The 26,155-nt window shown below is 33.2% G+C and overlaps 1 protein-coding gene across 17 annotated transcripts in view; it reads right to left on the bottom strand.

Moving 5' to 3' along the window:
• rg (A kinase anchor protein rugose) overlaps positions 1-26,155 on the bottom strand; it is a 424,034-nt gene that overhangs the window by 124,358 nt on the left and 273,521 nt on the right. For 12 of the 17 annotated variants that reach the window (XM_085196877.1, XM_085196885.1, XM_085196873.1 and 9 more), the window contains 8 exons: positions 25,883-25,991; positions 25,486-25,586; positions 24,864-25,065; positions 24,226-24,461; positions 23,660-23,802; positions 23,115-23,283; positions 22,477-22,609; positions 21,500-21,636 (listed from right to left, as the gene is read on the bottom strand). In XM_085196877.1, the coding sequence (XP_085053003.1) occupies positions 21,500-21,636; positions 22,477-22,609; positions 23,115-23,283; positions 23,660-23,802; positions 24,226-24,461; positions 24,864-25,065; positions 25,486-25,586; positions 25,883-25,991 (1,230 nt within the window). The remainder of the gene's footprint in view (positions 1-21,499; positions 21,637-22,476; positions 22,610-23,114; positions 23,284-23,659; positions 23,803-24,225; positions 24,462-24,863; positions 25,066-25,485; positions 25,587-25,882; positions 25,992-26,155) is intronic. The other 5 variants (XM_085196889.1, XM_085196888.1, XM_085196875.1 and 2 more) reach the window with 1 other exon arrangement.

Here is a 26,155-nt window from a genome sequence, read left to right as displayed (position 1 = left end):
TTATAGTTTTATCTATGACACACTTTAAGTATCGCATCAAACATTTTAATTACTTTAACTTAAACTAACTATTTAAGTATATTCATAAATCTCTTTTATTACAATCAAGCAGGTTTACTTTATGGAATATGGCAGCAATAAAATTATAAAATTATTTAATTCTTTATTCATATCAAATGAGGAATATTCTCCATAAAGATAAAATACTGTTTATAGAAAAACTAAAGTGCATGCGATGCGATGATGCGATTTTTAAATTTATATTTTTTCATTTGTGTCGATAAAATAATTAATTTCCCTGAATGGAAATTGAATTACGATTTCCATTCTGGGAAATTAATTAATTTTCTCGCTCTGGTAACAAAACAAAGCGCGGCGTTAAGTTTCACTCTATCTGTATCCCCGACATTCTTCACTCAACACGCTATACGCTAGGTTCCATCTGCCTACCCTTTTAAATGCGCGACGCAACGTTAAGCTAAAAAAAATATTATAAAAGAAAAGTCAAGAGTCAGATCTGTTAGGTAGGACTTTACAAAACAAAAACGTTCAAATTAAAACGAAATATAAATGATTTTATTACGATCAATAAGGAAGATCAGAATAAAATAATAATCATAACACAACCAACGGTCTAAATACGAGGAAGTGGTCAATCATTCCCCTTTTATATCGGCATCTCATTTTAACTTTTTTATGTTTTCCCAAACGATAACAAAAATGTTCTTGCAAGAAAAAAAAATAGTTCATTTGTTTAACTTTCTTCATGGTTTTTACGTGATTATCGTTCTCTAGTATTATCGAAATTGTGTTCCTGAAAGAATAGTTTGCCTTTCTTGCTTACTCACTCTGGCTTCATAAGTCTTTAACATACCAACAACTAGGTGTACTACACAAAAGGTGTATTTCAACGACTGCATTATACATTGACCCATAAAACCTGCCGTGCATATTCAAAGCGGAAACTTAAAACGCATATTAAAAAACACACAACTTTAAATCTATTATAACGAACGCAATGAATAAACAAACATGACTAACGGACGATAACGACGATATTTATGTGTTTGGATTTCATTAATTTTATTACTTTCGTATTAATATTGAATATATGTACCTTTCTCTACTTAAGTCTTGTATAAAAGGGGCCATTGTTTGCAAATTTGCAAGGTGTTTAAGCGAGCATTATCATTTTATTATTTAATTGTGAATAAAGCGAAACGTGTATACTTACATTTTCAAGTTTAAGTTAAATGCGCTAATAAATTGACGCCGTCATGGCGCATCGGCACAGTGTGTTCGTGTAAACGTGACAGTTGTGGATTCGAATTCTACACGAGGGAATGAATTATTTTCATTTACTCGCTTTAGGACCAAGACGAAGTGCGGCGTTGAGTTCAGGCACTCATTTCCCAATTTTGGATTGCCTTAACGCTAGGTTCGCTCTGCCTACTAGGTATAGGTATGTGGAATACCAGTGTTAAGATAAAAAAAAACTGGTAATATCATTAACATCACAATTTAACTTGTTTCTTATTTTCTTAACTAACTAAAAAAGGGAAGTTATTATGTGTACGTACCATTATCTATTTTGTTAAAATAATATCCTCATTTAATTCAGTAAGGACCATCCTTTCTGATTTAAATGTAAAAAGGAACAGCAACTTTTGAAACAATCTTAGTTTTTTTCAAAATCCACGGGGGTAGGTATATATCTATGTAAGTATATTGTAGTACCCCCTAGGTAATATATGGTACCTACTACTATACAACTGACAGGTTAATTGATGTAATTTTTTAAATATATTTTTTAATTTAAAAACTAAAGAAACGAACTAATTACAAATAATTACTTAACTCTAAGGAAACGTGCACAGTTATATTCCAAACTGTAAGTTAAATGCGCTAATAAATTACGGTAATATCACAATTTACCTTGTTTCTTATATTTTTAATGTAATACTTATTCCAATTCACTTCTTCATAATAAAATAAAAGATACATACATTTAACATTTTAATTAAGTCGCCATTGTTCACGACTTTGTTTCGCCATAAATAAAATGAATAATACTATACATGAATATATTTTAATTACCTCACTTATCTAACGTGTAAAGGAAAATTATATAAAAAGGTTGAACAATAAGTTAAAAAAACTTAATTTATACGAAGCTAACACTTCAGTGAATAACAATTAAAATGATGCCTCTATTTATTAACTTCTACATAAGGCACTATCAACTTTATTAAGTGTCTAGTTATTTTGTAAATCATATTATATATTAGTTTCTTACCTGCGGCCTTGCTCGAGTTGTTTAATAAAACTAGCTCAGAGTTATGACACATAACACAATCTATGTGGCCGAGGTACCTTTGTCTTCGTACGCAGGTATTGTGGATTACAGTGAAATGATTACAGCGTTATAATATAGCCTATACCAGCATTTGTCATGGAGAAAAACTGGACTTTTATCTCTGAAATTATAAGTAACTTATTATAAACCTAAAGTAATTAAAAAATAATTTTAAAGTGCGTAGAATAATTTACGAAAAATGGAATTATTTATCATGTCTTCCCCGTATATTTAAATTTTGGGCAAAACGGATGTGGAACGTCCCACCAAAATTGAGACATCTGGCAACGCTGGCCTATACTGACTAATTGCAACCAGTAGTTCCTAATATTAGCGGGTTTCAGCAAACAAACTCCTGGGGCTTAAATATTAGTAGTAAATATTATAAATTTATATTCCATATAAACGATAAATTTAACTGACACAACTGTATGTCAGTACTGTCAGCTAACTAATAAAACATGCTGGTATCATCATAAAACCTAATGATCAAGTTAGAATATAGCTTGTGGAAATTATTTTCAATTTATTATACATATTATATTTACACAGCCGTCAGGCAGTTACTCTACTTTGGAATTGCAGTTAACCATTGTTTAAGTGCTTCGCGTCAATTTTGTCAAGATTAATCGTAAAATATGATTTAGTTTCAATATGCCTACAGAGGAATTTATACGTTATAAATTTGTTTTTTTGTAGCATACTTTTTCCTGCATAACCTACCTTAGACCCAGGGAGCATAGTGTTAAGAAACATTTCAAATAAATAAAAAATCCATAAAATTGACATATCCAATTGTTTGGTCAAATTTACTTTCTTTGCGTAGGATGTAGATTGCGGTTGACATATCGAAGGCTCATTAGCCGTCTTATCGGCCGGCATTTGTACGCTGCGTATACAAAGTCGATGCATTAACGGTTGTGTCAGGATTACATGAATTACTTTTCACAGAGCACTTTTTAAGAGCATCACGAAATCTCAAAAACTACATGTGCTAGGAATCTGAAATTTAGCATAGGAGTTATTTATAGGACGTAGGGGCTCGCTAAGACGGGAATTTGCAATATTCGACTTCTAAGGGGTTCTTTTTGGGGTTGAAAGTTTGTATGAAACTTCGTTACTAAAAATGCTAGGAGTCTCAAATTTTACATGGACGTCAATTATAGGACGTAGGTACTCATGGAGACAGAAATTAATAATATCGTAATTCACGCAGGCGAAGCCGCGGGGAGGCCGCTAGTAGTGTATATAGGAGGGTAGGCAGAATCAAAATTAACCAAATTGACGTACGAAACGTAGAGAAAAAACATAAAAGACAATCGAGTTAGATCACTATATTCTCCCTCCCTACAAACAAACAAACAATATGCATGAATAAGAACAATAATATAAAACAAGCGTGTAAGACTCGCATATCACGCGATACGACCACTTTAGCGGATGTTCATCGTGTTTCGGGGCTTTAAAAGTGCCGACCGCTAATAGCCGAAATAAACAATATCGAATACATAAATATCGACGAAACTTGTCACTTTATGCAAATGTGCACGTAACGTTGGGCCCGCATCCTCTCTGCCTACTCCACTATGGATAAAGTTTTAAGCTAAAAAAACTATCCGATGAGTGCAATGTCTAGAATTAAGGCGAAAAGAGGAGAACGGAGTGTTTCATTCATTGTCTTTATTTATATGGGAGCGGCACCACAAGGGCGTCGTTATAACAAAATCAAACAAAAATTACAACTCAAAGTGTATCTCTATATTTACAGGCAGTTTGTTAATATGTATCAAAGTAGGACTTAATTTGAATGATTTATAAAATAATAACAACAGATAATAGGTAGGTACGTGCCTTTAGTATAGAAACTTAAGTTGAAAAAAAGCTTACATCGTTTTGTCGTAAGGAATTTGCGCTTAAAAGCATTATTATCTTCGCGGGAACATTGATAAATGTGAAGGAAATATTCAATTACATTCTATTTACTTATCTCCCGCGGCTCGCTGCATTAAGAATTGTGAAATTTATACAGTCGTGGGCTCTTTATCGGGACTCGTAAGAAATGTGTTTCACTTAATATCAACGAATGCGTTTCCTTAATATCTTAAGCAAATACGTACTATATTACTTTATTAATGTATTAGAATATCTTAATTGATAATCTACGTCATTGTGACACAATGAAATAGTGCAGGGTTATAACCCTGCACTATTTAAGTATTTATATATGGAAAAAGTCTAGAATGAAAAAATATATTCTTAAATCACACCATACAGTTCGTAATTTTGTAATAAAAAAACTGGAAAAATATAACAGCATGTAAAATATAGAGAAAGATATTACACCTGAGATGTGATTTGAAAACGTTACATAGTGCATAGATAAGTAAAAACAATTAATATAAAAAAGGCTCTATCAATCCCATTAAGAAAAATAATAAAAACGTAACACAAAAATAAAATAGGTGCTAAAAATAAAATAAAAAAAAAAAACTATCAAAACATTCGCTATCCGAACGAGCGGTGTACTTCAAGCCGCTCGCGCTACACTACACGTCGCGTCGGCGTCGGTCCGGTATCGGTCTGCCGCGGGCGCATCATATTTGCGCTGATTTACGATTACGCGGGCTTTGTTTGCACACCGCGCCTATCGCCGCCAACCAATAATTAATGCGTGTGGCCCGCAGTTGTGCGTACACGAGATTCAAACGGTGATGAGAATTTAGTGTTCCTTAATCTTTATAGCACGATCAAAAAAGACAAATTACTATTTTTTTTGGGAATAGTTTTTAAAAGTCACTTGATTAATGGCAGTCGATGTGGTGAAAGAGACATGCAAAGAGCCGCTGCCACTCCGTCTTCTCTGGCTACTGAAAAATAAAATAAACAATCGACTGTTGATAAGTGATATCTAAATAAGAACGACAATAGAACATTGTGATGAGTCGTGTAAACGTTACTTCGAGCAACTACACTCATCAAGCGGACCCTTTGATGCGTTGCCAAGAAATTAGTTCAGATGAATGTATAGTATTCCCAGGCAGCTTTTAAAAGTATCGATCACCACTGTCAATGAGAATACGGTTACTTAAAATATTTCATAGAGTCCTGTATTTCTGTTTATGTCTAAGGCTTGCTAATGTTAATAATCCTAAGATACTTACATATAATATAGATAGATATATATACATATCGACCACGGAAAGCGATTTTGTCATATCTCTAAAGAGCCTTCTTTTAAGCGTCTTTCCAGCGTCGAATTGTGTATATAAATGAAATCTTTACGTACCTAGCTTAGATATATAAAATACTTTTATAGCTTCGCTACGTTATATCCTGCAGAAAGCAGAGTAGGCAAAGGGGACTTAGTGTTGAGACAATCGTTGTCCACTTTTTGCTCATTTGTTCTCTCATTGTTGAGACATTCAATTCAAATTTCAATGCCGCGCTCTTTCTTGAACTACCAGAACGAAGAAATGAAAATACGTCATTTCCTCTAGTAGAAATTGAGCTCACAATCGTCAAGGTGCGCCATGACGGTTTCATCCTTCATAGTGGACATCACAATAAATAAAATTGAATTATGATTTGCCTACAATTGCCTATGTACCTATATATTTAAAAAAAAATGATTTTTCGTTCTAGTTTTGTATACACTATAGTGTAGTTGGAATCTGTTGCCAAACATTAATAACTTCTTTGATTGGCAAGCGGAGAAAGGAAGTGACTAATATTAATATCTCTTTACTTACTATGTAAAATACTCTTTATAATAAAATCTTGAATAAAACTTAAATAAAGCAGGTAGGCTACAAGTTAATGTACTGTGCAAAGTTTGCAAAATGGCGGCAGAGTCAACAACCAGCCGCGTGCCCATCACTCAGAGTGTTTATTTTTCAATTTAACCCGTCAGCGCCGCAGCCGGTCCGTTCGACCTCTTGACTAAAGGTCATATAAGATACGGTCTATATTTTACCTTATACGCTTGCAAAAAGTTAGAGACGGCTAATAACATTTTTTTTAAGAAAGGAAAAAATATCGACAGTTATAGGCAAATATTAACTACTGGTTACAATAAATAAATAAAATTAAAAATCAAGTACCTACACGTATTACTGTAAACTCGACAGCCGTAGGGTCGATCTTCATACAGGGAAATAATAAAATTTAAATTATTTTCATTTCCTAGCAAAGGTAAATATCTTTATTGAGTGTCAAAAATTGGGAAGGTACCGGGAACCGTAGTTTTTTACACTAGGTTGGTTTCCTCTGCTAATCCTGCTATGTGGTAAATCATTTAACATTTTGCGATATTTCATAAAATAATCAGGACAGATAGTAGGTACAACCCACCGCAAAAACATTTTCTATGATCGTTTATTTTTCAATTTAACCCATCAACAACTTAGCTGTAACGCCCATATATGACTTACAGCCGCCACACATTGTGCTGACATATTATGCAAGCAGGAGGCAAAGAGTGTAGAAGAAATGTAACAAAAATACATATAAGAATTTTTTTACTGACTTAGTATATGTAAGTTACTACTAATTTATGAATTTATTATAATTTTTCTTTCCATTAATGTGTCGCGTATTTCGAATATAAAGCCGAGCGATCACTCTATTTTTCATAATCTCTGTATTGCTAACTTTCGTTCAATTTCAAATATATTACCACTAAAAAGTTGAAAACCTTATTTAATCAAGTCTTTTATAGATTATAAACATAATTGGGGCAGCAAAGTGAATAACCCACCACACACACATCATTCAGAGTATTCATTTTTCAATTCAACCCGTCAGCCCAGCTCGATGAATTAGGGCCGCCACACACAACGACGACAGATTATCCACGCCCTAATGTGCCACAACTCTTGTTAGGGATCAGCCTTAATAGTTATAAGAGGTTGTATACAATTAATAGGGGTACTCTATGCTTTCATAGTAATTAATATGCCCCTTTACTTTTTAATTATATAGAAGGATATTTTTAAGGAAATATGGGATCTACTCGAGTAATACTATTAAATTATTACCAACTTTTTTACGTTCAAATTTATTTCTATAAAATACACCAAAATATAATAATAAAATTATATAAAATATTACTGTAATATTTATATAAAAATATTACAACCCTATAAACGACCAAGACGTTTAACCGAGGCGTCGAAACCCTACAATTAGACTGGAACTAAAAAGACTTCGACGTACTGGTAATACGCACTTCGTTAACTAGTTACACGCCGGACCAGAGCTCTTGTGCTGTGAAATCGTTGTAAAAGCATCTTTATTAAGCAGTACGTGGGAACCTCCTTCCCGCAAACATAATCTCGGGGTAGAAAGCACCACCGTACACGTTTGCAAAATTACTTTAGACCTCGCAGCAAGCTATATTAGTTCTTAAGGGTAGTTAACACAAAAGTTATCGTTCGGTAACCAAATCGTCGAGAAAGTCTGAGAAAATCGTTTATTGTTTATTGGTAAAGACGAGCTGTGAGTTATAACATCAGATTCGCGGAAAAAATTATAAGTGAAAATTGATTTTTTTACATAAACGTGCATTCCTCGTAATGACCACTCATAGTCACAAATTGGTAATAATAAACATGATTAAAACTCACTGTTAAAATTTGGCACTAAATGATAACCTTATTCTCATTAAGCCCCTTTCAGTGTGTAAAATAAGCCAAATTCTCTCTCTCTTTCTTCTTTTTCTTTCCCTTGTTCTTCTCTTTCAAGTGATATAATAAAAGAGATATAACTTAAAAACAACTAAGTTAACAGCATTCTTAATTTTTTAGCTTATGATGGAGTGGGTAAACAGAAATTACTAATAAGTCAGTATAATCTTTGTAGTTTTTCTTTTCAATCTATAGATAACAGACACTGAATGGGAAAGCTAACGCCGTACCTTAATCGAACTAAACTTCTAAATATGTGGGTAAGTGTGGGTAAATGAAACCATCTTGTTCAATCTTATCCCAACAGAGCTACCGTGGTATCATATTTGCAGTAACAATTTTGTTTCACAAAAAATCTGCATGAGGTTATTATTAACAACACTAATAAAAAGTTTCCATAGTAGCGGCCATACAGAATTGATCGGAGGACCACACAAGTGGAAGGCGGTAGCGGTGACTGCTCAGTTAAAGAGGCCCACATTGCCGCGGGCACAAGAGATCTATAGAATATCTCGTCGTTCACTGATTCACCCAAGTTTTGTTTGAGACACTGTTATAAGCGTCGAAAATTATGATATATAGATCTTAATTGTAGTTCGTTTTTAATGATTAATAAGATTTTTTTTTAAAAATTTTATGATTATTATGTGATTATCGATCTTCCCTATTTGTGTTTCTTTTGAAATGTTTTCCTTCTTTTTTATCTCTTAGTATCTCTTTTCATATAAGTATTATATTATATTTATCTAATTTTCATATATTTTAAAATTTCAATCAAAGCTTTCCAAAAGAGAGTCACGAACATAAACAAAACCTCTAGCGGAGTACAGCCACGATCACGGTTATTACAATCATGATCAATGACCGCAGCCTGCCTGATCCGAGGAGACAGCCTACAATTAGCGAGTTTGTTAAACGAATAACGTGGAACAGTTAATATTGTGTATTTATACTGTAGTAGCAAGTACTTTTTTTAGTCTAAAACAAAGTTTCTTAAACATAATGTTAGAATTTAATAATTAATTTAGATTTAATATAACGCTCTAAATTAAATCTAAGCACTAGAATTTAATATTTGTATTATTTGATTTCTTTGGCAATGTTATAAATCAAATCAAAATATGAAATCAAAAATATTTGTATATTCACATAACTTATTTAAAATGGAAGAGTAAACGGGCCTACTGTTAACAGCTAAATTACATTTTAATCGACTCTGTTAATGAAAATAATTATTTATTTTCATTAATAATAAAATATATACTAACCAGAGTTTACTACTACTCCATTTTGGACCTTCTATTTTTAATAAAGTTAAAAAAAGAAATCAAAGTACTACACCTGCCAAGTAAGTTTCATGCCAAGTTAAATATATTTTTTAAATAAATTATAAATTATTTTATTGTAAAATGTACTTAATCGACAATTTTTTATTTAAATGGCTTGCAGTAAAATCTCTTAAAAATACTAAACAGTCGCCCTGACACGATAATGTCCTTTACGAGGCGAGACATCGCCTTTGTGCTTAACGTTTATCGCTATATTTAGAATTGATTGCGAAATATATGAATATCAACAAGTATTTATATATAGATACTTACCGGGTGAAGAGCTAAAGAAGACTTTCTTGAAATATCATGTACATTATTTACTTACCTGAAAAGGAAAATATTTAAGTTATTATAACCAACTTCTAAAATAATATAATCATAGTTTAGATTATAAAAATAATAAATTTCTTGGGCCTTGATGAGCTTATAGCTTGAAACACGTGTCAATATTTTGTTGCGTTGAAATTCTTAAACGAAATTGTCATAATTATGCATAATAATATTTCGAGAATCAAAAGACCATAAAGAGTTATAGAGTAGCAAAGTATTGTATTATTAAATTATAAGCCCATTATCCTAACATTCGTCAGAAGTAAGAATAATCTATCCAAGGTACCATCATATGCGTAAAATTTGTAGTTCAAGATTGATACGTTGGCCAAACAAGTATAAAGACGAGACAAACACACAAATTGTGTCCGACACGCCGCCTTTGGCTTATTGTTTTTTAATGGCCGGACCGCCCCCTCGCCTCCCGCATCCATCATACCGGCCATCGGATGTTTTTTCTTGGACTTGTTCAAATAAAAAACATGCCTCGTTCCGAATTCCCCGCGGCGATTCTGACATTCCATAGAAAGTTTTTAAAAGTACATTTAAATTAATATCACAGAGGGCCAACTCGAGGTAAACACTGTAACGCTGCTCCGGGCTTGTTTTACAAATGCACGCATTGTTGTTTTTTTATCATCAGGCATCACGCAACGACGGGTACATAGAAAAAAGCGAATAAGAGATATTTTTTCCTACATCTCCTTTCCCCCATTAAAAATCATTAAAATGATAGACAAAACTCAACGATGCCATTTTCTAAATAGATCGGTAAAATGACTCCCAGCAGCTTCTAGCACATGCATTAAAACAATTTGAGCGTTCCAACGAATTATAAATAAAGCATTTTTGTTTCTTCACCTTTCGTAGTCATTTCGATCCCATATCCCAAGATAAAAAAATAAAGTTAAAGCCGACCATATAAATTAAATAAAAACACTAAAATATTATTTTTAAAGTGAAAAATCCAAGCAAATTGGATCAATCGAAATATAAATGACATCATAAAACTTATTGATGGTTTAGCGACATCGGAGCCCTTGTTCTCTTATCAGCCGATCAGGACCGAGCACCAGCTGTTGTCGCCGCTATTTTATTCGCCCATTTATTTACGGCCCTAGTTTATGTTAATTCGTGTCGCCTAATGAGACATTGTATTTCAAGTGTGGGCGTTTTAGGGTTACTTTTTTTGTTTGTGTCACTTAGCGAAATACGTTACAGTTCTTTATATGGAAATTAGCTTCAATTCGGTTGATTTATAATGTTTTATATAGTTCATGGTCATTAGGTTTGAATGCGGTATCTATTAGATAATAGTTGGTAAAGTGTATTATTCTTTTCAGAATAGTGTGTCTAAGGTTATATATTTTTTGCTTAAGGTATGCCTTTAAAGGTAAAATGACGATTTACTTTTATAATTAAAATGCTAAAATACATTAAAAAACATAAAATATGTGCCACAAATTACTTTTTTGTATTTTTATGAGCGCAATAAGCGGTGTTGTAGAATATATAAATTTTATAAGCAAAACAATATATAATTCGCAATTAAAACGCTTAAAAAATCTACGTTATCAAATCGTTAATATAAAAAGTAATAAAAAAAGTTCCTCTCAGATATTAATGAGTTATAAAATACTTAAAACTTCTTCATATCAATTCATTAGGTAACACGACCCTCACAATCAAATAAGGTCGAAAACCAACATTATAGTATAGCTTTGTATGAATACTAGCTGCCGCCCGCAACTTCCTTTCATTTCTTTTATTTTTATCTTTTTTCTTTTATTTTACCCTTCCCTCTGCCTACCCTGCTGTGAGCGGGATACAACGTAAAGCTATAAATTAGTGCTCCTCTATACTTCCTATATGACAAATTTAATCTTTCTATGCTGCGTATTTTCGAGTAATCTCAGTAATGACAGAGTTTTATATATATAAATGTATGTATGTCTATCGACATATGTTTGCAATTAACTTGGTGACATTTCAAAGGGAGTGACAGGTTGAGGACACCTGCCGGTGAAACGAAATAATGTACAATATAAGTGGTTTTGTCTATAAAGGTGATAATTAGTTAATTAATTATGTATCATTTAAATTATTTCCACAAGGTTGCAGAAGTAATGTCCTCCTGCCCTGCCACAATTTAGCAGAATGGTAATATAAAATGTAAGCATGTGTTTTTACGTTTTTGCACCTGGCAGGGTAGATGGTGAAAATTTTAAGCAATATTTAAAGCGAAGGAATAAAAAAAGTAGTCATTTAGCAATAAAATATAGCCTTCATACATTATGTAGTTTGCACTTCTTCAAGACCGATGAAGTAATAATAGTATAAATACATTTTTGCAGTTACATAAGACTTTTAAGCGTAACACAATTACCGAGTACAGTCAGGTACAAATATTACATTGTAATCGTATATGATTCAGGCTAAATATATCGAAAAAATGAAAATGAACTAAAAATTAGAGAGCAGTCTTAATATTAGATTCCCTCTGCCGCTGACCAAAGAATAAAAATGTATGTAGATATATTAAGCACATTAAAACTAATATCGGTATGTGAGATGATGCACTACCGATTTCTGATGGATATCAATCTTGTACATTTGTATTATGAGTGACGTGCGCCCGCCGGAGCTCGCACAGCGTTTTACATATAAATTACTTGTCGTAGTTACGCAGCCATATGAATAGAAGTGACATATCTTTCGTACGCAAAGATTATTGTGTTTGATCTCTTTTTTACGTGTATTCTTTAATAGTGTACAGTAATCTCTTTCCTACCGGTAATGAGGTAATTTCTTTACCCGAGCTTTGTATTGCAAGCTCTAGCAGAGCTTGCAATACAAATTATATGACAAATATATTTAACTAATAAGTATAAACAACTTTGCGCGCTGTTGCAAATCGAGAATGCATCGCGCATTAATCATAGATTTCTGCATATTGTGCGTACAATAAGATTATTAGGGTCCCATAAACTAGGAAGAGTCGTTCGTTAAGTTGGATTTATTTAATAGCGCACATCTATACCTTTCCAAGTCAGTAACGGTAGTCGTTTCTAATATTGAGTAATGAGTTTCGAAGAATGCAGGATAACCTTTCGAAGTACTCGTATCGTATAGACAAATGTTTTCTAGCTGCGCGCCCGCTTTGAACGTTAAAGATGGCTACGAATAATTAAGGCAGTGATTGATTTTGTAACTAAAAGCAATACAGAAGCCGCTACTGCAATATTTTTAATTAATATTCAAAATATCTATATTGTATAATAATGTGCAATGTATGAGGGTATCGTGGTGCAGTAGAACAGCGTCTTACTGTACCTTTGTTGTGGTTTCAACGCCAATTAGGGGGATAATTATCCACTTCAACACGCAATGTATAGAAAATTGGGCAGAAAGTGAGTAAGTCTCCTCTGAATGATTACTCATAGATAGCTTTGTAGCAGAGGTAAAATTTGTTAACTGAGTTCGAATTTTCCTAGGAGGTTTATATTTATGAAAAAACAGGTAAGCATTTCTTAGTTTTTTTACAGGTTAATTAATTCCCCATTCTTTAATATCGAAATTGAATATTTCTTTATACATCAGAGGTTCTTATAATAATTAAAATCTTCAAGAACTTCACAAGCGCGATGTGTTGAAACGACTATAGCTGAACTGGTTAGTATGCTTTATTTAACGGGTTATCTAAGATAAGCAATTCCATAAAATATAGAGTTCCCAATTAACAATTAGAGCTTTAGGTATATCAAGCAATAAATCTTGATTATTTTTATAACAACTATTTTGCCATTATTTTGTTTTGAAAATTCACAAGACGCGATGAAGATATGGAGATACTAACTTTTTTATCCATAATACAATATTATTTAAACATGTTATAAACTTCGATCGAAGTTACCAACAAAGTCATCAGTCATGTACAATATATAAAGTACTTTTAATATTTTAATTTAAATAGTAGATTCAATCACACCGGCCTGTCAGGCACCGACAGGAAGTCTTTAGCGAGTCGACAGCCCACCCGCGAGCTCCCTAAGGCGGGCACGCGTTTTGCAAATTGGCCTTCAAATCGTACTTGCACTATGATCGTCAGGTAATTTTAGATATTTTGATTGTTCTCTTATAACGGATGCTGGCAGGTAATCTGGACCATTTTCTATGGGAATAATATGATACAAGTTTACTATTTTCGTATCATTTCAACAAAAAAATATTCACATCGGTGCTGCAATGCTTTTGAGAAGGTAATCTAAGCTAATCGCAATGAGAAAAATTTTAACGTTTCTAAATTGCCAAAAACTTCAGAAAAATACTCTCAGAGTTTATTGTCTATGTTATCTAAGGCCTATTGCTGCTTAAGGCCTATCTTTACAGCGAATAAGTAAATAACAAAGAGCTTGTAATTTAAATATTATAAAAGCTATTTAAATATTTTCTAGCACATTTGTACCTACGTATAATACATACAATCATGTAGTACATTTTAAATCTCTCCAAACAACATACAGCTATATTCTTAGAAGTACTGACAACGCGCAGGTATGGAGGTATGCAAACCAATTCAAAACATTCCCATATTACCGATATTATTTCCAGGAACCATTCATTAATTCCGATTCCTTTCGCCTTCGCGTCACGTACGAAGATGACTTTATTTTGATATTGCACGCCTGTTTTTTATTGTCCATTGTGATTTTTTTTATAATGGTACGTGATTGGACACCGACGCCTATTGTTTATAAATATAGTAATAATTAACAATTTAAATTGAATATCTCACGTATTCGCTATAATTGTAATTCTAATTGTTGTTAAAGTGGCAATTAAAGCAAATATTTCATTACAACTCGAGTAATAAAATTGTATAGTATTAGTACAGTATACAGTATTTTAATTCGTGTACATAAATTTTAAGTAAGGTCAGTCGAGGCGCAGCGCAGGGACATAAGTGTGTGACCGTAAACGCGACTGGTTGTGGGTTCGGTCTCTACTCGAGGAAATGAAATATTTATTTAAATTTATATGTTAATTTCTTCGCGCTGGCCTCGAGGCAAAGCGCGGCTTTGAGTTCCGCCACTCAACACGCAATGCTTCTGGAATTCAGCAGAAAGTAAGGAACGGAGTGTCCTAACATTAGGTTCCCTGTATCGACTCTGCTGTGTGCGGGATAAAATAAATAAATCATACGAAGTTTTAATATGTAAGTAAGTCTATAAATCGTTTTGATAGCACTTCGTAACTGGGGTAGCGTGTCAAACGGTACAATTTGCACGCGAGCTAGCTTGTGAAGACGAAACAAAAGCTATTAAAACTTTTATGATTGAAAAACACGACAGTTTTCATTTTTTCCAATAAATATATTTTATTATCGGTCTTTTTTTATTGTCGGACTTATCTATTGATGATATTCTAAAAGTGATTTCGCACAGAAACTACCTTTATAAAATTTTATCAAAGGTTTAAGACAATAAAATTCTTAATAGTATCTACTTAATTTTTTATTTTAAAAATAAATAAATAAAGTTAGTTTTTTATTTAATTTGAACTACAGACACTTGATTCCTTTTTACCATATTAGTTTATTTAATTATAATCAATATTAAAATAATAAAATTTATTTTATATATTCACACAAAACTCAAATACAAGTTTAGAAAAGAAAATTTTGATTATCTAATTAGTTAAAAATAAAAACTAACGACATATTACCGTCGGGGGAGCAATACCCACTTCCTCGGTAATCAGATACACGTGGACGACAATTCAGCATTTCTTTGGATGTTTTTTGTTGTACAAAATTAAGCTAACATTCTGCGGTTCCGCCCGCCCGTTAGCGGTTCAAAGTGGGCGGAACGTATTAGTTTACATTGCTCTTTAAATTTAATATAAATATTTATATATTTAAAATGATGTCCAATAAATATAAAACAAATATTTTAGCTTCACGGTCTATACAGTACGCAGGGTAGACAGACGGAACATAGTGTTAAGACACTCCGTCCGCCGCGCACTGATCACTTTCCGAAACATTTTTTTGAATTAGCGGCGATGCTCAACGCCGCGGTTTCTCTTGTTAATCTCTGTTATTTTTACACTATTAGTATAGAAATATATTATTATTTATGACTCGTAGGTGACTATTCTATGTAGATATAATAAAATATTGACAAAAACAAAATCAAATTAGAGGTACAATGGGCACAAACAATGTAAACGGTCTTGCGTTACCGGCGCCCCGGGGCTCTGTGGGTATGGATTCCTGACATGCTTGCAGGAGATCTCCCACCGCGGTATGTAGCGCTGGTAATTAGGCTTGAATAATAAGCGCACCCGGCGACTCATTTGAACCGTATTTCGATGATTTATTCCGTGTTTATTTTAAACATCGACTAAATTGTTGGTTAAAAACGAAGCTTTTTGAAATACGACTTATGTAAATTATGATTTGTTGGTTTACAATTTTAAATACAATATTAATGGTAATCGAAATGTATTTTTATCATTTTATGAAAAAATTGTGTACCTATATTAAATCAGCTTCGCGCTTTTTGGCGCATGGCGGGTTAGGTTAGGTTAGAAAGTAAAGACTACAGAGTTATGACACTCCGTTCTCCACTGTCCGATCGTATGTGGAGGAGCGGAGAAAATGAAAAGTTAGGTCAATTTTTTATTCCTCCTCGTATTTAGTTAGAAAAAGCAAAACTTCCGTGTTTCCGTTCAAATTATATTTACCTAACATCATCTAAAACCCTTATCACAAGCATCAAATAGAATCACAATTAAACTACCGAATCGATAACAATAAACAATGGAATATCTAAAATACTAGCAATCAAGTTATCCCAACAGGAGTATAGTGATGGGAACAAGCGTTATCGATAGATATGTACGTGTAGATAAACTGAGAGATAACAGCTCCACGGGAGGCTTCTTATCGTACATCTGGCGCCTAAATACCTGCGTGCAAGCCACACTGCCCGTGAATAGGAATAGCCACTGATGGACAGACGGATCCGTTAACGAGATATGCTAGTATTATAGTGGACTATTCTATATATATTTGTTTTTTTTTTTCAAGTCCTATCACGCATATAGCAAGGTTCGAGTCCAGTATTAAGATAGAACAAATTTCGAGCATGTGTGATACAGAGCATGTGCAGGGCGAAACTTAACGGCGCGCTTTGTGTTATTACCTCAATTTTATATATATGGAACCAATGAAATGGCAAAAAAAGGTAATATGAAAGATAAATTATCTTTACGATAACCAAGGTATTTATGTTAAATAATAAAATCAAGAAATTACGTTATACGTACTTATACAATAATTACATTTCCATGTAAATTGTAAATGGTCAAATAAAAAATCAACTTTTTCATACGATAATTAAAATACTAGATAAAATTAAAGTTTAATACGATATTTAAGAGAATTAATAAAATAGCTTCGCATTAAATGTCATATCCACGTTCCACAGTCGGTTAGAGACACAGCCTTTATCGTGTTTTAAAATCAAACATTAAATATAATGCAGAAACGACAGGTAGGCACCGTATGCCGTGCACGGTGAATATAAAAACACAACGAAACTTCCTTCACAATGTGAATGTATGAAAGAAAAAACATCTTAATATTTAAATGTTACAGTTTAAATTTGTTTGTTTTTGTGTTTCGATAAATCTTTCATTATGATGACACGTGTCAAGTATTCCGGGAGCTGTCAGAGTGACGTAATGTGTTTATTTATGATGGGCGGCGTCATCGATGACGTGGGAAATGGAAGGATACACCGATCTATTAAAGGTACGCCTTGGATGAACAAAAAAGATGATCAAATACATACAAAAAATTAATAAAATTTAATTGTTTTATAATTTAATTTTTAGTAGAATATATTAGCAGTTAATGAGTTTTAAATTTTATATTTTGAAAACATAAAGAATTTTTCATAGATTTTTTACTTCGTAACACTAAAGTTGGAAATTGTGAAAAAGATTTGAAATTTTTACTTTTATAATTTGGTTAAGTTGGTTGTTAGTGATTTTTTATCAATATCAAGCATTAAACTGATACCTACCTTGTCAAATAATTAGAACATTAACTCATAACAAATAAATAAAACAAAAATAGGTTATTACTACAAATATACACGCTATTAAATCCGACACAGAAATCAATATAGTTGATTTGTTATCAAACAATTCAAACAACGAACATTAATGTAAACGAACGACTTTAAAATGTAGATTAAAAATTTAAAAAAAACATCACAAATCGAAATGGTCATAAAACTAACAAGAAACTATTATTAATTTATCTGTGTTCCAATAATGACGCACGGTGAAATAAATCACTTAGTTTTTATATCGCATAGCCTGAATTCCGTATTTTTTGTCCCGCTCTCGCCACCCATAAACGACACGCTTAATTAAAACCAGGTATTAGCATAAACAAATAAAATGCCCCATTACGAATTCAATTTACAATCTCTGAAGTCGTTTGAATTAGTCGCAGTAAATAATATCTCGGAAACGGTTCATATCATAACGTTGTGGTCTAAGAGATGAGCACCAGCAGCCTTTTTACTTCTTATATAAACATGAATTTTCTTATTGACTCCTGGGTTTCTTTCAATGTTAAGATATATGCACAGTTTGAAAATAAAATACATAATATAATTATATGAGAAAATAATATAATGTCATGTTCACTTTTTACATGACATAAATATATTAGCTATATCAAAACCTCTTCATCTCGTAAGTTGAATTCTCTCCATAATTCACATAGCGGAACGATGAATCCATTACATTTGAGACGGCAAAGCAAATATTGCCTTAAGCTAATACGTCGTTATGTTACTAAAATAATGGCACTCCACTATTCGCAGACCACTAACAGACGTAAACTCAGATATCTATAGCTTATATTACCTATGGTCATGCTCATTAATACTTAAAATATTAAACAATAAATGTTAGTATGAAATAAGATAGTTTTATACGATTATATAATAAAGATATTTGCGTTTTACTAAGATGATTAATTGTAAAAAAAACGCTGAGTTACTATATAAGTAATGCTAATGGCAAACAGATAAAAAAATTAAAGAAATAAATCCTACTTCTGTTTTTGTTAACACGACAGTATACTTTATTTTAAAATCACAACAATTATACACAATACTTGTGGAATTTTCTTTTCATACATAACACCTGCGCTTCGTCAATTGCAATTGCATACAGAAACAGCGCATGCTACACGAATGCAAATAAATCAACATATTATTAGTATTATATTGACGCAGTTGTTGCTCAAATGTGGGTACGATAACTACTTCAAATAAAATCCTCTATCCTAAATATATGTATACTTAAATTAAATACCTACAGATATGTTTATTTTTTGTAGAGATAAGAGTAGTAACAATATCTTTAAAAGAAGATAATTTTAGAACAATTTTTTGTTTTGCTTTACGCTGTATCCCACATATCACAGTATAGGCAGCGGGAACCTAGTAGCTATCATGCGTTGATATTACCTCTTGCGTTACCAGAACGGGGAAATGAAAATATTAAAAACTGAGTGGCAATCGAATCCACAATCGTCGCGTTTACAGTTAGACGTATGCGCCACGACGGCCTCTAGACCCTTATCATATACTTGCAAAACTCAAAAAAACTAAGAAATATGATGTTTTTAAGCTATTAAGACTTATATCGTTAGGTAAAGTAAAGTAACGTCAGGTTAGGTTTCTAGGAACGTGCGTGATGCATGCCCTACAGACACAGAGCACCCCCCGCGACGGGGCGCCATTGTCCCGCTGTCACTGTATGACCGCTCGCGCCACACACCGCTGTGAACTAGACGCGACACAACTTTATATCGATAAAAACTTAGACGGTTTAATTAATTTATAGTATTGTAAAGACTTAACAATTAGAACTAAAACATACATATCTATTAATATATTTTACTAATATATTTTGCTTTAGTAAACTGCGTTAGTTAATCTTTGAACGATCATTTAGAAAGTTTTATTGATTGGAGTTAAAAAACCAGCAATTATACTTCTTTCTTACGATTTTGATTAAGAAAAAATTTTACATATATTGTTTTTGTGAAGTGAAGATTTTCTACAATTAATAATTACAACGTATAATGTCGGAGACATTAGTTAACGCAAAGATGCAATATTTTCCAAAATCGATAACCATAAGGCTAGCTATGAAAACATCGACACATGCACCTCCCTAGCCTGGCGCCTCGTGGGCCGTCGCCGCGGGGCTGCATTGTTCATATGCTCAAACTGCCTCATATTCGGTTACCCAGCTATATAACACGCGCGTACGATATCGATATCTCATTTCGATTCAATTACAAACACCACTAAATCACTATAAAACAATACTAAATTCAACTTTATTTTAGGGCAATAAAGTTTAAATTAAATTGACAAGTGAAGAAAGTATTACATCATTTGGACCGCGCTGGAAACCGCATAATTTTCATTTTACTACTCTTTGAATAAATACGAGTCCTTAATAAATAACTGAACAAAGATCTAACGTCTCACCTTATTTGATATCACTTTTATCGTGGTTTTACATTTTATTATATTTGTTTTAAGTTTTTACTAGATCATCACAGGACGGCAGTTTTTCCGATATTTTTTTAAATCAATATAATATGAAAAACATATGACAAAGGTTTTTTTTATTTTTCTCATAACTGTCACGACTTGGTGTATCACCCGGTTTCTGCTTATCGTTGATTTCTGCGACACTTGTATATATAGATTATATACCGCCGGCGATTTTAAGTTTGTCAAGTTTTATAAATTGTAGTTCCCGTTGACATACCTACCTGAATGAAGCACAGAAACAAAAAAGGCACGGACGATCAGTCCGTGGCGTACAATAACCCATAAATAAATAAAAAATTAAATTAAAGGGAAAGAAATACCCATATAATTTACCTTCAGTCAGCCTAATAAGTAATAACATAAAGTAAAGCTTTAGCTTCTTCACATAAGAACGCAAATATGGTACGCAAATACATTATAAATGGAAGGCGAGTGTTCTATACTTCGAAACCTGGGAAATACATAAATATATCAAACACCTATCTTTTTATTAACATTTCCAATATAAAAGGAATTATTATTTTCATAATACACGTGACCTTTAATCCAAAAAACCACAATATTAATGAAATACTTGTTTGCACAATTTATAATTAAGATTATTTCGATAAAACACTAATAAAGGCAAGGGATAGCCACATCTTAGGTTATTTACACTTATCCGATATAATATTAACATTTTAAGAGACTTAATGAAACTATTAGCATAAGTAATTTAACAGATGTCTTTATAAAGATAACGCTTATCATTACTTAATTAATTACGAGATAAGTAAGGTGAGTCAATGTGTGTTTCAAATATTTCCTAGTATTTTTTGTTGACCTATTCACCTATGGCGGTGACTGTTATGGTAAAGGTCGTGGATGCATTAGAATGAAATACATTGGTTAGATAATCACCTTTATGTAAAATTGTTTAAAATTGCCGTAAAATGTTGGAAACACTGGGAAAATATCATATCGCTCATTTGATGCAAGAAATACGTAATTACATCAAAACCTTAAATGTAATAGTACGCAAAAAAGCTATTTTATTTACAAACTATGATTGCATTCGCCCACAATACTTAAAATTTTGTGAGTATGTTGATTGAAATCAAAAGGAAAAAATAAGAAAAGTAACATAAAACAACTCACCTCAGGATCTATCTTTTTATATTCCGGATCCTCTTCATCCACTTCGAAGTATAACTCCGTGGACGTTAGCGAGACGGTACCAGGAGCGACGAGGCCGGGGGCTACTAGCTTCGCCTTCGTGCTTATGTTGACTGGACCTGGAAATGAATGAAGGAATTTGATATATATAACTTGTTATTGTTTTTTAATACTTAATTATGATGAATGCTGAGAAATGGCGGTAAATGAGAAATATTTGAAGAGAAAGAATAGAGAAGAATATATAATGTACTTTGTATGGAAGTCCTTATCGTAATCGAATTTTAAAAACAGATTTAGAATATTTTGCTATATAAATTTTAGCAGGCGTTTTTATCTTTAAGCAAAAATACATTAATAAGAGTATTGTAATGTGTGTTGTTATTATTTTATCTCTTATATTCTGTTGTGTTTAATATTAAATGATATCTTTTTCATATTTGTTCATACATACGCTTCATCAGTGATCTATTTAACAAAAATATCATAACTTGTTTATGTTGTAGACACGTCTTTACTGTTCTACAAGATAAACATTCTCTATCTCCTAATCCCATATGTTTACAATTTTAGTAAGTACATGGACTACATTTTTTTATCAGTTTCCCGCTGTATCCCGCATACAGGGTAGGCAAAGGGAACATATTGTTCACACTCTGTTCTCAATTTTCCACTGAATTTCCCGAGACATTTCACTGGCGTCAGAGTGAAGAAATGAAAATATTAATAAATAATTCATTCCCTTGAGGGGAAATCGAACTCACAACCGTCGCGTTACAGCACCCTTGCGCCACGACGGTCTCTACAACATAGAGTACATAAAATGCAATTTCAGTTTTATGCTGAACTGAGTAGGCAGAGAAAACCAAGACATTCCGTTTATCGATTTTCTTTCGATTTCGAGACATAATAATAAATTATGTAATTATACACAAAGTAATACACAAAAGCCCACTAACCAGTCATGTCCTGCTCATTATCACGTTCATCAAGTAATAATTCGGCATCATCTAACAAGTCGGCGGCCGCCGGCGCCGGGAGCTGAGCGCCGCCCGCCGCCTGTGCTATACGCGCGTGCAGTTCCTCTGTAGCCTGGTGGGTCGAGAAAGCAAGTGAATGTCGTCATATAAGTAATATACATTACAAAACATACGTTTAAAAGAATATAGATATAATGAAATAGTATGATGCTGAGCTACTAGGGACGGCAGAGGAAACCTAATGTTAAAACACTTCGTTCCACACGCACTGCCATATTTTTGAGATATTATGCGTTGCGTGCTGGAACTCCACTACCGCGGTTTTTTTTGCTACTAGGGTGAAGAAATGAAATAAATCATTCCTCCAAGAGGGACTTCAATCTATAACCATCCTTGACCGCGACTGTCTCTCAATGCTAATATAATATAACGTTTATGTGGTGCGATATAGTAAAGGGTATAATAAGATCCAATACAGAAAGTTTTTCGTTTCTATTAAGCATACCTACATAAAGATAAAGCTACATATTATGTGTTTTAGGTTCCCTTTTATTATGCATATAGCTGTGTAGACAAAGGGAATATAGAGACGTAGTGCACAGTAGCTCGTAGGGTACCTGCAGGATGGCGTCGGCGGGCGGGTAGTGGTGCGCGGCGGCGTGGTGCGCGGCGTGGCGCGCGTGGCGGCGGCGCGCGTCTGGCACGAGGCGGCGGCGCCGGCGCGCATCGTCCTCCCACGAGTCCAGCTTCCAGAACCCGCCGTCTATCACTGCGCCAGCACTGACACTGAAATTAGACAACTTTTAAAATCTTATCTTAGACGAAAATGAGCAAAAAAGTAGTGTTACACTTTATCTCGCATAGAGAGGGAATCCAGTGTTATACGTATTAAATGCTCTTCAACCAACTATTCGAATCAACATCACGAGAGTTATGTTGATTCGAATATTCATTTCCTTAATGTGGATTGGCCCACAACAATCTCGTGTATACTCACGCTGTGCCATTGCGCCAAGACTTTTGCAAAACTACCTCATATTTTTTCCACGACCTTCCTGAAGTATCATCAATACTGTGTTCTTTAAGGTCAACCGAGATCTCCTGAAAACAGCACATAGTAGCACAAGGTAACCGTCCTAAGCACACTCATGCACATTCTCACCCAGCTCTGGCGGCGGCGGCGTGGTGCAGCTTGTCGAGAAGGCGCGCGGCGGAGGCGTGGTCGCGGCGCCGCGCGGCCGCTATCAGACGCTCGCACGTGCGTTCTTCTTCCAGACGCTCCTGAGTTGAACTTGCGCAGAGACACTGGTGAACAGAGATGATTGCACTATTTATATATTATATATGTTGTATATACAAAAGGCACACATATGGTAGACTAAATAAGGTGAAATTTTGCACATACAAATGATGAAATATTAATTTGTAACTGTAAAGTATTTATTTGGAGGTATCTTTAACTTAGCAAGTATTATAAAATTATTTTTAATAATTTTATTTTGAACAACATAATTTGAACACATACGAGACATTTATAAAACTATATAATCATTTACAAATTTACACAAGAAGTATATTATAAATGTTATCATTACTTCATGTCTATGTGACTGTGTATCATACTAATTCCGTGATCTAATTGTATAAAAAAATTATATAATCCTAGCCTTACCTAAAGACTACTATAAGACTACTACTATACTATAAGACTTACAACACTTAACTTACCTCAAAATCAGCATGTTTCAATACATCATCAGCTCTCATCCTATTCAATATAAATTCAGCCTCATTGGCCACACGCACTATATGATCTCTCATAGCGTGTGATAAGAGTCGACCTTCATTAATAAGCTCAATAAAGGCAAGTCCAGCGTGTTTTTGTAGAGAATTCTGCCATTCTTGGGAACAGAGCAGCATTACCAGTTCTACTACTGATGTACTGGATTTGAAGGTTTGAAGACCTAAAGAAGATTAAGCTTAGTGTATTTATTAAAGATTAAGAAAATAAGATTTAACTTTTAATTTGAAAAGGTGATTTCATACCTATATAATCTGTATATAATTCATATACAGATTATATAGGTACGAAATCACCAAGTAAGCTTTTATATTACGAAGCACAGTTTAGTATAATTTACAAATACTAAAAGAGATTTAGAAAGAATGTCCCCAAGTTTTCTTATTTAGATAAGCAAACGAGGAAAGAAATACAACTCCATCAGTTTTAGAACAGAAATAAAGGCCAATTAAACTTTAAGAAAAAAATAATAATTAAATATACAAACAAAAATATAAAAGTTACATAAAGTAAAAAAAGTATAAGTACACAAGTACTACTGCATAGCATGCATACAAAATCGAACCTTTACCCTCCATCAGTAGCTCCTGCCCGTGACTTCCCACAAGGGTTTTGGACAGGAAGGGGGCGAAGTCCAACATAATTTCTCTTAGGAGCGGACAAACTGGTCCTAACGCTGTTTCTAATTTATGAGTAAGAGATGCTTCGCGGGACACGCCGTCCGCAGACATTGTATTCATTGTTAGACCTGCTAACGTCTCATTATCCTGGAAATTAAAAAAAGAGATTTAATGATATGTTTATGGTTTTTTTTTTGTTGTTTTTTTCAGCTTTCATGGTGTATTCCGCCTCATACGTAGCAGAGTAGTAGACATAGACAATCTTTTGTCTCTATGTTTTTAACCTTCAGTCTGAATAAGAAAAAGACGTTGCGTGTTAAATGGTAAAAATAACTATTTTTTATTTATCAAGTATAACATTTCACAAGCTGTACATATTTTTACTATATTAATATTATAAAGATTTGTATGGCGAATAGATTTCAAAAAATATTTCTCTATTAGAATGCTGCATTATGATCGAGTAACATAGACTAAATTTTTACCTAGAAAAATGTACGAAACCCTGGAATATTTTACACATATGACAGAAAAATACTTTATATCCCTAGTATATTATATACTTACAGGGTGTAAATGTCGTTGAGCAGTTTGCATGCTTCTGTTCTGGTGTCTTTGCGAGATGTGATGGTGCTCAGATCCCCTCATGTGGATAGTTTTGTCGATATCTGTAAAGGAATTAACAACAACAACACGTAATAAATAAGTTAAGTAAATAGGTCAATAATATGTTATTTTCACACACAAAAACTACTTCACAGATTTTGATAAGATTTTTTTTGTTATAGAGCTATTAGTCACCGGCAACATAATTATACATTATTTTAATCTGAATACCTGATGTTCATATATAATCAAATGTGAACTATTAAAAAAAATTGCAGACAGGCTGAAATTTTTCCTTTTATGTTTTGTACATTTTGTTAGAAACAAGTGACGTCATAAGTGCAAAACAAATACAGACCTTCATGAATATTTCCTTCGTGATCTCTAGTTCTTCCAGTGATGGTGGCGGGACCTCTTTCGCCGTCTTCGTTCAGATTAACATCAGTCCATGATTCATCATTGCTTACCTAAAAAATACATATAAAACTCTGTTGAATAATAGAAATATATGACTAGATTTCATCTATTTCTCTGTAAAATGCAACATTTGCATGAAACAGTTCGTTTTTTCTTAAAGAGGAACTGTTTTATGCATGTTACGGAAATATTACTTATTGCGAAAATTTTAATA

The sequence above is a fragment of the Heliconius melpomene genome, chromosome 13 (genome assembly GCF_056956725.1).
Source record: "Heliconius melpomene rosina isolate 202511_hmr_F chromosome 13, ASM5695672v1, whole genome shotgun sequence".
Taxonomy (NCBI): domain Eukaryota; kingdom Metazoa; phylum Arthropoda; class Insecta; order Lepidoptera; family Nymphalidae; genus Heliconius; species Heliconius melpomene.
This window is presented reverse-complemented; position numbering and strand designations above follow the sequence as displayed.